The 15,066-nt window shown below is 45.3% G+C and overlaps 1 protein-coding gene across 2 annotated transcripts in view; it reads left to right on the forward strand.

The window, feature by feature from the left end:
- SRPX (sushi repeat containing protein X-linked) overlaps positions 1–15,066 on the forward strand; it is a 142,683-nt gene that overhangs the window by 64,434 nt on the left and 63,183 nt on the right. For both annotated transcript variants that reach the window (XM_061135929.1, XM_061135930.1), the window contains one exon: positions 1,267–1,443. In XM_061135929.1, the coding sequence (XP_060991912.1) occupies positions 1,267–1,443 (177 nt within the window). The remainder of the gene's footprint in view (positions 1–1,266; positions 1,444–15,066) is intronic.

Here is a 15,066-nt window from a genome sequence, read left to right on the forward strand (position 1 = left end):
GAAGAATTACCCCCTGAATGATGCTCATTCCCTGAAAGGCACCAGGCCTCAGGGGAGAAGACTGTAAGCGCATTTCAGGGGCTGACTCTGAACTTCCTGAAAAGTTCTGTCTCACTTGGGAAACTGCACATTGCACCGCATGGTTGAAGCACATTTCAGGTGCCATTGCTTTTCCAGACTGCTGTCATGAATGGAGCACTTGTTGTATACCAAGCGTTTCACACACATGCAATTTTGGCAACAACACTGTTGATATGGGTGCCTTTAACTGTTGGGGAAACTGGGGTTGGAGCTGCAGCCGGGTGATCCAGTCTATGTAGACGACTATACCATTTGGGTGACTATCCTGGACAGTATGTGCTTCTCCCAGGTGTCCTGGATGCCCTGCTACCTGTTCCTCTTCGTGACTTGTACCATCGATTGACCTTCCTCCGAGGAAGAAGAGGCTCTGCTCCTTCAGAGCACTGTTTTCTCCATCCTAACAGGGAAATCATCCCCCGTGGGCAGCCTCTAGCTGCCCAGTACTACTGACGGGTAAAGGATTCTGAAAGCCCAGCTACCATGCCTGGAGGCAGGGCAGACTCAGATGTCAGTCATGCTCCAGGGCTCCCTTGCAAGATCGGGCTGAGGCTCACCTGGCCTGAGATACCACCTTGCCCCCCATCCTCCTCTCCCCGTCCCGCCTCCCCCACCCTTCACTGTTCTCCCCTGGAAGCACATTCTTACTCCAAATCGGAGTTTGGAGCAGAGAAAGGTTTATTGCAGGACAAAGCAAGGAGAATCAGTGGCTCCAGCCCAAACTCAGCCCACCTCCCAACTGCCCGGAGGGTTTTATCACAGCCTGTTTAAAGGCCAGGTGTGTGTGTGGAGGGGTTGTGGGTCTCAGGGTACAAGATAAGTTCATGCACAGTTCTTTGATTGGTTGATGGTGAGGTAACAGGGTGGTTAACATTATAGGCGCCAGGGGTCTGGGGTCATCAAGTAGTTCATTGCGCCCATTTGATGGTGGTTTTAGCATTTGAAAAACTCAGGGAGTGTGCATCAGATACTATTATCTGGGTCTTCAGAGAGGAGTTAGCATGGAGGATATGGGAAGAGGTCTGCCTCCCCAAAGGCCCCATGGCATCCTGCTTGGTGACACCATATTTTCTCAGACTTCTATCTGCTTTATTTCAGTTAACTTCCCCCTATGCTTTCAGTTTCTGGACTCTGAAACTCCGTGACAAAAACTAAGACATGCTGAATCTCTGGTTTTCTCTTTTTCAGAAAAGCGATGTCCTACCCTTGCCATGCCAGTGAATGGAGGGTTTAAGTGCATCGATGGTGCCTACTTTAACTCCCAGTGTGAGTACTATTGCTCGCCAGGATACACGCTGAAAGGGGAGCGGACAGTCAGGTGTATGGACAACAAGGCCTGGAGTGGCCAACCAGCCACCTGTGTTGGTAAGAAAATATCACCAGTCCTCAGGAGGCGCCTACTTTGGGAGGAGCAGGGGGTGTCCATACAGTGGATTTAAAATTTTTATTTATGTATCTATCTCTACCCAGTCTTAGTTGCAGCGTGCAGGATCCCTGAATTGCTGCATGCAAACTCTTAGTTGCAGCAGGTGGGATCTAGTTCCCTGATCACGGATGGAACCTGGGCCCCCTGTATTGGGAGCATGCAGTCTTAGCCACTGGACCACCAGGGAAGTCCCCATAAAGTGGATTTTAAAGGAAGCACCTGTGTTCCATGTGCAACACCTAAGGGCCCAGTTTTGCTTTCTGTAGTTCTCCTCATCCCTATTTCTCTGGCTCAGCACAGACCTAGCCTCAGTCTCTTTGCTTGAGTTGACTTCACAGCTCATGGCTTTCCCGTGACTTGTCTCTCTCTTGGATTGCAATCGAGGCAGCTGGAGGCTGGCAGAGAGAGGTATGGGGCAATCCTGCTATTTTAGTTCCGGGATGTGCCCTGAGCATTGAGCAGAGTTGTTGACATTTGGCCGGACGGTCCTGCGGGGAGCAGCTCTGTGCCTTTCAGCCCACAGACATAGTTCCTTTGTTAGCGACTCTGGGAATCAGCAAATGCTTGGTATGCTAAACTGGCAGGGATTTGGCTGTCTTACCTGACTCTGGATTTGTTGACAGTAGTTCTTAGTTGTGGTTCTGGGGAGCCTTGGCTGCAGCCTCGCTGGAACTCTTTTTTTTTTTTTAATTAATTATTTTTGGCTGCACTGGGTCTTCATTGCCTCTCTCAGGCTTTGCTCTAGTTGCGGTGAGCAGGGGCTTCTCTTGGTTGACAGTGTGCGGGCTTCTCTTGTTGTAGAGCACAGGCTCCAGGGCACACATACTTTGGTAGTTGCAGTGTGTGGGCTCAGTTGGGGCACACGGGCTTAGTCACTCTGTGGCATGTGGAGTCTTCCTGGATCAGGGCTCGAACCCATGTCCCCTGCATTAGCTGGCGGAGTCCTATCCACTGTGCCACCAGGGAAGTCCTCACTGGAACTCTTTACACATGCAAATTCAGGGCCCCACCCCAGACCTGCTGAATCACAAACTCTGGTCATGGGCCCAGCACTTGGCACTTTAAGAAGCCTTCCAGGGCATTCAGAAGAGCTTAAAGAGAAAGCCACTGATCTAAGACAGTGCTTCTCCAGTTTGGGAATCACCTGGGAACCTTGGTAAAAATGTAGCTTCTGCTTCAGGAGATCTGGGGCAGATTCTGGGGTTCTGCTAGACCCCGCTCTAGACAAGGTTTCTGAATCTTGGAATAATGGACATCTGGTGTCAGATAATTATTTGTCATGGGGTCCTGTCCTTTGCACTCTAGAATGCTTAGAGCCTTGGCTTTTACCCGCTAAATGCCAATGACATCTTTCCCCAGCTCCCACGTGTGACAACCAAAAATGTCTTCAGACATTGTCCAATGTCCTCTGGAGGGAGGAGGAGAGGGAAGAGAAAAATCACCCATCTCTGAGCAGTGGATACCCACCCTGGCTACTTACTAGAATCACCTGAGTATCTTTTAGAACCTAGCCATGCCTTGATCCTGGGGCTTCCCCAGAAGCTCAGCGGTAAGGAATCCACCTGCATTGAAGGAGACCTGATTTCAGTTCCTGGGTTGGGAAGATCCCCTGGAGAAGGACATGGCAACCCACTCCAGTATTCTTGCCTGGGAAATCCCATGGACAGAGGAGCCTGGCGGATTGCAGTCCATGGGGTTGCAAAAGTGTGGGACATGACTTAGTGACAGAACAACAACACACCCTGGTTTTCCCCTAGAGATTCTGACTCAGTTAGCCTGATGTGGGATAGCTGAAGGAGGCGAGTGGTGTTATAAAAGCTTCCCAGGTGGTTTTCATGCACTGCCAGAGTCAGGACCATCATCTGAGAGCAGTGGATCTCAGAGAGTGTGGACTCCTGACCAGAAGCATTAGAAATGCACATTTCCAGGCCTGCAGGATTGTCGATGCTGGGGTGAGGCTTAGCAATCTGCATTTTCACAGGCCCTCCGGGACATTCTGATGCTCTAAAGGTTGAGAACCTGCCTTGGAAGATCAAATTTGGGAAGAACTTGCATACCTTTTGGAGAAGGAAATGGCAACCCACTCCAGTATTTTGCCTGGAGAATCCTATGAACAGAGGAGCCTGGGGGGCTACAGTCTATAGGGTCACAAAGAGTCAGACACAACTGAGCAACACAATACTTAGTACCTTTTAATGCAAAATAGTGCCCAGCAGTTTGAACACCACCTGGAAGCTTGTTAGAAATATAGACTCTTAGGACCTATCCCAGACCCGACAGATCAAAATCCACATTGTAAGAAGATCCCCAGGGGATTCCTATGTCCTTTTAAAGTTGAGGCAGACTGCTCTGGGACAGTGGTTTTTAACTCTGGCTGCAGTTTAAATCTGAGTATCTGGGGCCCTGGCATTTTTCCAAAACAAATCCAGGTAATTGAAAACTACTATCCCAGGAGACTGTTGACTCATAACATGTTAGAGCTGCCAGGACCCAGCCTAACAGAACATTCTAGTCCAATTCCCCTTCTGCAGATAAGGCCTTGACTTTGTTGATGTTGCATAGAGCCAAGCCTATGTCTCCAGGCTTTTAGGCTCAAAGTCCCTGAATCCAGAGACAGCTCTGGCACAGAGGTGGCAAGGCAGCTGACCGCAGGAGCCTGGCTCCTATCCTGCAAAGAAGCATTCAGCTCAGTCTGCGCCTGCCCATTCCCCCAAGGACTCCTTCCTGACAGCTCAGCGTCTGGGCAGACAATTCAGGGATGTGACTGAAACTGGATGCTGCCCTCTGGGGGCAGTTGTACAACAGCTTCTCTGGCCTTGGTCCTACGGGTGTCTTCATGATGGTACCACTGTCCACTGTCTCCCTTGGCAGCATCGGTCATCCTTATTCTTCAGTTATAGCCAGGGGACTGACCCAAGATGTGAGCCTTCTACATCTTCTACATCACAGCCTGGACCTTATCTTACATCCATCTTAACAAGAGCACCAGGTCCAAGTAATTTCTCAGATAACTGACTCAGATTTATTCCTGGCTTCTCTTTTTCTATGATTTAGATGGGAGTTTGAATTGATCAGTAACTGGGAAGACAGAAACCATTCTAGGTGTTTCCAACAGAGGAGACGTTAATACAGGGTAGTGGTTACAAACATATAGGAAGGGCTGGAGGGACAAAAGAGGAAAAAGACTGTTACCAGACATGGTGTGCGTGTGCACTCAGTCGTGTCCAACTCTTTGTGACTCCATGGACTGTAGCCTCTCAGGCTCCTCTGTCCATGGGATTTCCCAGGCACGAATACTGGAGTAGGTAGATTCTCCAGGCAACCTTTCTGACCCAGGGAAGCGTCTCCTGAATTGGCAGGCAGATTCTTTAGCACTGCGCCACCTAGAGATTAGTTAGAGCAGAAATCCATCCCAACCAAGGGCTGGGGGGAGCAAAAGTGGCCTAGTGGTGTTACCCAAAGTCCATAAACTCACCCTGAGGCTGACATGTCTGCAGCTGACACCATCATGGATGAGAATGAAGTCAGGAGCCCAGGAAACCTTCAGGAAAGCCCCTACCAGAAGCCTAATGGCTCCCCTCTTCATCCTGCCCTCTGTCCTCATGGGAGTGCCTCCCATTGGCAAACCTAGCTGGCACCCAGCTGGCAGAAGGAGTCCAAGACATGTCAATTTGAGAATTCAGTACAGGCAGTAAAGATTTCAGTGCAGGCGATGATTTAAAAAAAAACTGAGTGCCAACAGAATCTGTGCCACAGAAGCCTTTTTCTTTCTTTTATTTATTATTATTTTTTGGCGGTACTGTGTCTTTGTTGCTGCACGTAGACTTTCTCTAGTTGTGCTGAGTGGAGGGCTATTCTCTAGTTGTGGTGTCCGGGCTTCTCATTGTGGTGGCTTCTCTTGTTGTGGAACATGGGCTCTAGACACACGGGCTCTAGACACATGGGCACACGTGGTTGTGTCACACAGGTTGCCCCGAGGCATGTGGAATCTTCCCGGACCAGGGATTGAACCCGTCTCCCCTGTACTGGCAGGAGGATTCCCAACCACTGGACCACCAGGAAGTCCTCAGCAGCCTTGCTCTGAGGTCTTAGACATCTCCCTGTAAATCGCTGTCATTCTCAGTGAGGAGGAGCCTGCATAGCGGCCCTGCTCAGCCCATGCATGTAGAATAGTGCTCAGGCTGTGAGCTCCAGGCACACTCTTCTAGAAGGACATGACCTGAGGCCAGATGTTGAAGTCAGAAGAGCCCTTCCCAGATGTTGCTTTCACTCGCTGCCTGGTGACTTGGAGTGTGCGAGCTAGCTGTTCAGAACACTCCACTCCACCACCCACCCCCCCACCCCCCCCACCCCCACCCCCCGGCTTTGAATGTCTATTCCCTCACATTGGAAGGGGCAGAGGTGATGGGAGGGGAGGAGATACTCGAAAATCTCCCTGCTGAGCCAGCACTGGCAGAATCCTCCAGGGATCACAGTGTTCCGATGTCCAGATTGTGCGTAACAATGGAAAGAAAGTGCTGATTGTTCTCAAAAAGCAACAAGCGTGTCTTAAGCCGAACCAGATGGGCCTGGAACCTTCCCAGAGGGAGAGAGAAAAACCTAAGAAATGAACCCCAATTCCAGGGGATTGATCTTGGAGTGGGACAGAGCAAGGTACAGACATCTTTGGGGGTAGGGGAATTGGTGCATGCAGTGGGAGGGGTGAAAAGGAGATCAGTGATCAATGAGCTCCCAGGAAAAAAAAAATAAGACACAGCAAGCAGGCAAATCTTTCTTTGATTCTGTGACAGAGAAGCTGGAGTTTGTCCCCCGTGAATTTTACTCCAGGGATGTCATGGACTCTTTGGCTTTCAATGTATTATTAAATGAATTTATTGACTTGGTATGTTGGCAGGGCTTGGGGGTCTGTGAGCACAGCTTGGAGCCTCAGCCTAGTTTAGGAGCTGACACCTGGTGGCCAAGGAATTCTCAGATTTCTACACTGCCTTGAGCAATGGCTCTAGGACCAGCTGTGCTGAGTGCTAAGGAAATCCTCTCAGTTCTCCTTCAGATCTGGAGGGAGGAGAGAACCCTGGGCTGGCTTTTGATGCTGAGGTGGTCAGTTCTGTGGTCTGGCTAATTTGAAAGGACCACAAGTCAAAATTCATTCTAGGACCACAAGTCAAAATTCATTCTCTTAGGCAGCCTACACTCTGGCAGTAGACTCATGTCCATGGTTATTTCAAAAACAGATATAGATAGAAATAAGTCAATGTAGGCGGAAAAAAAAAACATACTGCAAATTGCAGGAGGGTAAAATATTTAGAGAGCCACAACTTCCATTGATATATATATATATAAAACCAAACCCATAGACTGTAACAACTATTGTTTTGGGGTATATTTTTTTCTTTCTTTCCATTTTTAGTCCTTTCCGGTTACATTGGCATGTAGATATAACAATGGACAGTTATAATTACAGGTCCTCTCCTTTGGACCAACACTTTACCCTAGGCCAACAGGAAGAGAAAAAAACTTCAAGTAAATTTAAAACCCATAGACAATGAAAACCGAGCAAGTATCTTCAGATACACAGGGAGCCCCATTGAGATGTTTTTTTTTTTTTTTTTTCCATTGAGATGTTTTAACAAAAGACCATGTACAAACCATCTTGCTTCCTGAAATTACTCTCTGCTTATTTTATATTTCCTGTGGAATAGAATAGTTGGAGAGTTAATACAAATGGAAGTCTGGAATAAAAAAAAAAAAATCTCTGCAGTTTTAGATACGCAAATTGATGGACTACTTTTCCGGCTTCCCAATTATCTGACAGCTCGGTTGACCCAGTGACCCACAAGGAAGTTTGCTGGGCAGAATGGTATTATTTCTAGAGATTCAGTTGAGGATACAAATGTCGTGGGGCTGAGAATAAATGTATCAGGGCATTGCTGTAAATGCTCTGAAATCATACAAAATTTTTCCCAGGTTGACAAATACACATTGTTTTCTAAACTTTCAGGAAGCTAGTTTCAGCTTTGCAACAAGTTGCTTGATTGAGATACTACTCCACTTTTTTTTTGGCCCCACTGCATGGCATGTCGAACTTGCCCAACCAGGGCATGCAGAATCTAGCTCTCTGATCAGGGATCGAACCCGCGTCCCCTGCATTGGAAACTTGAGGTCTCCAGTGGTTACACTACCACCTTGGAAGTCCGAGATACTGCTCCACTTTTTAAACTGGCATCATTTTTAGCACAAACTAAACAGGTAAACTGTTACTGCACCACTGTAGTATATCCCCAATGAATTTTTAGTTTGGCATCTTTCTGATGAAGATAGTGACTTCCAGTTGTGGAATTCTTTGCGTCTCAACTCTTTGGTCCATTGGGAAAGTTTCCTTATATCTCATATGGTGCCAAAGAAGTGGAAACTCGGTTCAGGGACATGCACATGGATTACAGTCTAGCTGGGGGAAGCAAGCAATGAGGGAAGTTTTCAGTGGCCAGGTTTGTTCTGCCTTGGTTAGTCACTCTCTCTGTGTGCCAGGAAATGACCACTTCTTCCCTCCATCAACAACCTCCAACTATTTTATGTTTGTGTCAGTAATCTATTGCTGCACAACCAATCACCCAGAACTTAGTGGCTTCAATCAACCATGTTATGGCTCATGGTTGTTTGGGTTGGCAATTTGGGCAGGGCTTGGTGGAGACAGCTCACCTTTGTTGCACATAGTCATGGCCAGTGTCTGGGGCTGGAGGATCCAAGATGGCTTCACTCCCGTGTGCAGCATCTCATTCAGAGGTCGCTGTACTGGCTAACATTTGAGTCCCTTTTTTCTTTCTCCCTTCATTTCTCATCTTCTCCACTTGGCCTCTCAAGTCAGATAATTGGGCTTCTTTAGATGGCAGCTGGCTTCTGAGCTGGTAAACACAGAAGGTGCCAGACTCTTTAAGGGCCTACGCCTGGGACTGGCATAGAATCACTTCCCTTGCATTCTGTCGGTCAAAGCAAGTTACAAGCCAGGCACAGATTCAGATGAAGGGGAGGCAGACTCTACCTCTTGGTAGAAGGTTGCTATTGTTCAGTTGCTCATTTGTGTCCAACTCTTTGCAGCCCCATGGACTGCAGCCTGCCAGGCCTCCTTGTCCCCCACCATCTCCTGGAGTTTGCCTGAGTTCATGTCTGTTACATCAGTGATGCCATCCAACCATCTCATCCTCTGTTGCCGCTTCTGCTTCTGCCTTCAGTCTTTCCCAGTATCAGGGTCTTTTCCAATGAATCAGCTGTTCACATCAGGTAGCCAAACTATTGAAGCTTCAGCATCATTCCTTCCAATGAATATTCAGGATTGATTTCCTTTAGGATGGACTGGTTTGATCTCCTTGCAGTCCAAGGGACTCTCAAGTCTTCTCCAACACCACAGTTTGAAAGCATCAATTCTTCGGCCCTCAGCCTTCTTTATGATATAGCTCTCACATCCATATATGACTACTGGAAAAACCATAACTTTGACTAGATGAAACTTTGTTGGCAAAGTGATGTCTCTGCTTTTTAATATGCTGTCTAGGTTGGTCATAGCTTTTCTTCCAAGGAGCATGCATCTTTTAATTTTAAGGCCGCAGTCACCATCCGCAGTGATTTTGGAGCCCAAGAAAATTAAGTCTGTTTCTGTTTCCATTTTTACCCCCAGCTATTTGCCATGAAGTGATGAGACCAGATGCCATGATCTTAGTTTTTTGAATGTTGAGTTTTAAGTCAGCTATTTTACTCTCCTCTTTCACCTTCATCAAGAGGCTCTTTAGTTCCTCTTCACTTTCTGCCATAAGGGTGGTGTCATCTGCATATCTGAGGTTATTGATATTTCTCCCTGCAATCTTTTTTTGTTTTTTTTTTTTCTCCCTGCAATCTTGATGCCAGCTTGTGCTTTATCCAACCCGGCATTTCACATGAAGTACTTTGCATATAAGTTAAATAAGCAGGGTGACAATATACAGCCTTGATGTACCCCTTTCCCAATTTGGAATCAGTCCATTGTTCAATGTCCAGTTCTTCTACCTCTTGCTTCTGACTGTTGCTTCTTGATCTGCATACAGGTTTATCAGGAGGCAGTTAAGGTGGTCTGGTATTTCGTATCTTTAAGAACTTTCCCCAGTTTGCTGTGATTCACACAGTCAAAGGGTTTTCTGTAGTCAATGAAACATAAGTAGATGTTTTTATGGAATTCCCTTGCTTTTTCTATGATCCAACAGATGTTGGCAATTTGATCTCTGGTTCCTCTGCCTTTTCTAAATCCAGCTTACATCTGGAAGTTCTCGGTTCATGTACTGTTGAAGCCTAGCTTGAAGTATTTTGAGCATTACCTTGCCTAGCATGTGAAATGGGCATGATTGTGCAGTATTTTGAATATTTGTTGGCATTGCTCATCTTTGGAATTGGAATGAAAACTGACAATTTTTAGTCCTGTGGCCACTGCTGAGTTTTCCAAATTTGCTGACATATTGAGTTCAGCACTTTCACAGCATCATGTTTTAGGATTTTAAATAGCTCAGCTGGAATTCTGTCACCTCTAGTAACTTTGTTCCTAGTAATGCTTCCAAAGACCACTTGACTTCACACTCCAGGATGTCTGGCTCTAGGCGAGTGATCACATCATCATGGATATCTGGGTCAGTAAGACCTTTTTTGTATAGTTCTTCTGTGTATTCTTACCACCTCTTCTTAATCTTTTCTGCTTCTGATAGGTCCTTGCCATTTCTGTCCTTTATTGTGCCCATCTTAGCATAAAATGTTCCCTTTATTTTCTTGAAGGGACTCTAATCTTTCCCATTTTATTGTTGGTAGGAGAAACCGCATGTCTGTAAGGGGATTATGGGTAGCCACCTTCCCAGGAAATTCACCAGAGTATTCCTTGTTAGAAATCAGAGCTTAGAAATCATTAGTGAAATACATCTTGGAAGATGTCATACCAAATTTGAAAAAAACAGGTGTGGTTGCTTATATCCTATTTCCAGGTATATTAATAAGGCCAAAATCATAATACTTTAAACAAGTTAGAACTTCCATTCTCATATAAATGTCCAGGCAGTGTCCCAGACCCAACCTCCTCCTCATTTTTTCTTCCACTCTCAACTTGCAGCTTTCATCTGCAATCAAAGATGGCTGTTCACAGCTCACCACTTCATACACATTCAAACCAGGGTGGAGGAAAAAGAAAGAGGAGAGTACCTCCCGCCCCAAACACATACATACCTTTTTAAAGCACAACCCAGAAGTTGCACATGTCACTTTTTCTCACAGCTCACTGGTAGAACCCATCCCATGGCCATAGATAACTTGAAACAAGGCTTGGAATCGAATCTTTTTTCTGGAGGGTCACAGGCCCAGGAAAACTTCTTTTCTTCTGAAGAAATGGACATACATGGGCTTTTCTCCACTTGCAGAGAATGGGAGATACTCTCTACTTGTGATGCGTGGGCTTCTCATCCTGGTAGCTTCTCTTGTTGTAGAGCACAGGCTCTAGGGTGAATGGGCTTCAGTAGTTGCGGCTCCTGGGCTCTGGAGCACAGGCTCCAGAGTTGTGGCACATGGGTTTACTTGCTCCACAGCATGGGGAATCTTCCTGGACCAGTGATCAAACATGTGTCTTCTGCATTGGCAGGCAAATTCTTAACCATTGGACCACCAGGGAAGCCCTCACCCTCTTTTTTATTCCCACCATCTATCTTGTTAGACATAGTAAATATTCCCAAGTATGTAGTATAGCTTCACAGATAAACAGTGGTTGACACAGTGCGACATGTTTGTTTCTGGTATTTTATATGCAGAGAAGAAGCTAGAGCACAGAGGCAGAGGACAGTTTGTCAGATGTCTCCAGTGAGTGGGGCAGAGGCCAGGATGTTCATGAGAGTTGCCGGGTTGCCACACCATAACTGGCCCTGTGGGTGCTCTGACTCAACAAGGAATTGTGATCAGGTTTCTATAGTAACTTCGTTTATTTCATTCATGGAAATTTATAATAATGTAGAAATAGCAGTGATGGCCATGGCTGTGTAATAATAGGCTTCAGTTTCTGGAGCATCTGCTGGAGGGCAGGCCAGCTAGTCTCATCAGCTGAAAAAGAGGGCCTGATGCTTGAGAATCTGACAGGGGTCCGCTCTGCTGCTGCTTTTCCAGGGTTTATGGGGAAGTTGGATGTGATGACCAGGAAAGAATGTGTATGCAGAGGATGGAGGGAAATAACTAGCTCAGCAGTAGGCAGACACACAGAAGTCTTTGACTGATTAAAATTTAAAAATATGTGATCATGTCTTAAAATCCTAGACCGCAAAGAAGTTCCCAAAGAGAGGAAAGGCTTCCCAGACTATAAATGGGGATGATAACAACAAGATTTAGTCTAGTGGTTGGTGGCGAGAATTCAGTGAAATAATGTAGGGAGGGTCAGTAAATAAATATTAGTTATTATCGTTAGTGCTTTATTTCCTCTTGGTTCTTGTTTGGAAGAACACCGCTTCTGAAAAAGTAGGCCAAATTCGACTGATCATTGTTAGCTGTCAGAAGCTGGTTTTGGGAAGCTCTGAGACTATTCACCCAGATAACCTAATTTGGAGCTGTGTTTGCTCAGTGTCAATATGTCTAGTTTATAGGGAAAACAATCCAACATATCATCCAGATGTTTAGTTTACATGACACAAAGGGTAAGAATATCTTTTCACTCTGACAGTGTTGCTCCAAGAAAATATGGTAACACTAAGTAATTTTATACTGAAATCTATTTCCCTTCCTCCTCCCCTCCTTTATGGCTTTAATTTTTTTTCTAGATTCAGTATTGTTGTTCAGTAGCTCTGTCATGCCTGACTCTTTTGCAACCCCATGGGCTGTAGCCCACCAGGCTCCTCTGTCCTTGGGATTTCCCAGGCAAGAATACCAGAGTGGGTTGCCGTTTCCTTCTCCAGGGGATCTTCCCTACCCAGGGATCAAATCTGTGTCTCCTGCATTGGCAGGCAGGTTCTTTACCCCTGGGCCACAGTACAGCATTTTTAATTGAGATATAATTCATTTTCACACCCCCCTCTTTTAAAAAATATTTTTGCCCATGCCATGCAGCATGTGGGATCCTAGTCCCCTGATCAGGGATTGAACCTGCACCCCATGCAGTGGAAGCCCAGAGTCCTAACCATGGACCGCCAGAGGAGTCCCTCGGCTTCAATTTTTAAAAAAATAAATATGCTTTCTATTATGAGCTTGCTGACTATATTTGACCAGCAGGGGGCAGGTATTATATACATATCTTTCTGATTCTCCCAAAGCTGAAAAATGTTCATCTGAACTATCAAAGTATGTCTTCTATTACCTATCATAGTAAAAACAAAAAAGGACTGTTTTTAACATCTTAGCAACTGAAAATATACACCTTTAACTCATTTAAAGCAGGTTTCATCTCACCATCTCGTTGATAAACTATAAGTTCTAAGAAGCATATTTTTTTTTCACAGTTACTATCCCTGAAATTAGCATGCATCTCACAATTGGTGACTTAGATTTAATAAAATATAGTTATTCACTTTAGGATTAGCATATTATGGCTGTAAATTCACACTCCACTGAGGCATGGCATTGAATGAAAATGAATTTGGATCGCTGAAGACACTACTGTTTAACAAATTATTCGTGATTTCTTTCCCTAAATAAAATGACAGTTATTGGACAAGACACAAGAGAAAGTGTATGAAGACTTGACTTGGTGCATTTAGTCTCTCAGAAATGTTTGTGATTCAGAATCAAAGGACATTTCATTTTCATTCAGGCTATAGTAGTATTTAAACAATTACCATATGTATGTGTTAGTATACTGTATTGGTCTTTATCTTTCTGGCTTACTTCACTCTGTATAATGGGCTCCAGTTTCATCCATCTCATTAGAACTGATTCAAATGAATTCTTTTTAATGGCTGAGTAATATTCCATTGTGTATATGTACCATAGCTTCCTTATCCATTCGTCTGCTGATGGGCATCTAGGTTGCTTCCATGTCCTGGCAATTATAAACAGTGCTGCGATGAACATTGGGGTGCACGTGTCTCTTTCAGATCTGGTTTCCTCAGTGTGTATGCCCAGGAGTGGGATTGCTGGGTCATATGGCGAGGGTGGGATGTTCTGAGAGAACAGCATTGAAACAAGTATACTATCAAGGGTGAAACAGATCACCAGCCCAGGTTGGATGCCTGAGACAAGTGCTCAGGGCTGGTGCACTGGGAAGACCCAGAGGGATGGGATGGGGAGGGAGGCGGGAGGGGTGATCGGGATGGGGAACACATGTAAACCCATGGCTGATTCATGTCAATGTATGGCCAAAACCACTACAATATTGTAAAGTAATTAGCCTCCAACTAATAAAAATAAATGGAAAAAAATAAGCAATTACCAGTTGACATGTAAAATAATGCAAATCAAAATGTTAATTTACTCTGCCCTCTTAAAAATACATTCTCTGCCTGTTGAAAATCATCAAGTAGAGGTTGCAAAAGTTTGAATTCCCCCTTCTTATGATTTCACGTTGTGTGTGCATGTGTTAGTCGCTCAGTCATGTCTGACTCTCTGCGACCTCTTGGACTGCAGCTCACCAGGCTCCTCTATCCATGGAATTCTCCAGGCAAGAATACTGGAGTAGGTTGCCATTCCCTTCTCCAGGGGATCTTCCCAACCCAGGGACTGAACCTGGGTCTACTGCATTGCAGGAAGATTCTTTACCCTCTGAGTCACCAAGGAAGTCTGTTCTAAGGATAAGTGCTCTAATTTGGGTTATAATTCACATTCTCATTATTTCTATGCCTGACCTTAAATAGATCACTTATGCTGTCTGAGGCTCAGTTTCCTGATCTGTAAAATGAGAGCATTGGGTAACTCCTGTAAGCCTCCATAGCATTTACTTTTATGTAGTCTAGAGCAGTGTTAATTTTCTACCTCGTGTCATATTTCACATATGGTGACATAATCCCCTCAACAGACTGTCAACTCTGAGAATAACATGATTCTCTTGCCTTTGCATGCCCAAGCCCAGCAGCTGAAATGATGCCTTAGGGAAGGCTGGTCCTCATTAAAGATTTGTTGCCTTGAATTGAATCAAACTAGATGATACCTAAGGCACTTTTCTCTAGTATCTGATGATACTGTCTTTAAAGCAGGAAGGATTCACTATGGCTGAATGATTTCTAGTTGGGTAACTGCTATGTTGCCAAGTCAACAGGCAGAGTTTGGAAGCGTGGGGAAGAAGTTGCTGTAGCTGATAAATTACCCTACAAGACACTAGCAAGGCCAGTTGATTGCTGGTTTAGCCATACACAGGTAAGTACTCACACAGTCTTTAAAACTCAGCAGGCATATCACTGGAAATTCTGCTTAATGTGATGTGGCAGCCTGGGTCGGAGGGGAGAATGGGGTAGAATGGATACATATATATGTGTATACACACACACACACACACACACACACACACACACACCTGGGTCAGAGGGGAGAATGGGGTAGAATGGATACATATATATGTGTACACACACACACACACACACACACACACCTGGGTCGAA

Source organism: Dama dama, chromosome X (genome assembly GCF_033118175.1).
Source record: "Dama dama isolate Ldn47 chromosome X, ASM3311817v1, whole genome shotgun sequence".
Lineage (NCBI taxonomy): Eukaryota > Metazoa > Chordata > Mammalia > Artiodactyla > Cervidae > Dama > Dama dama.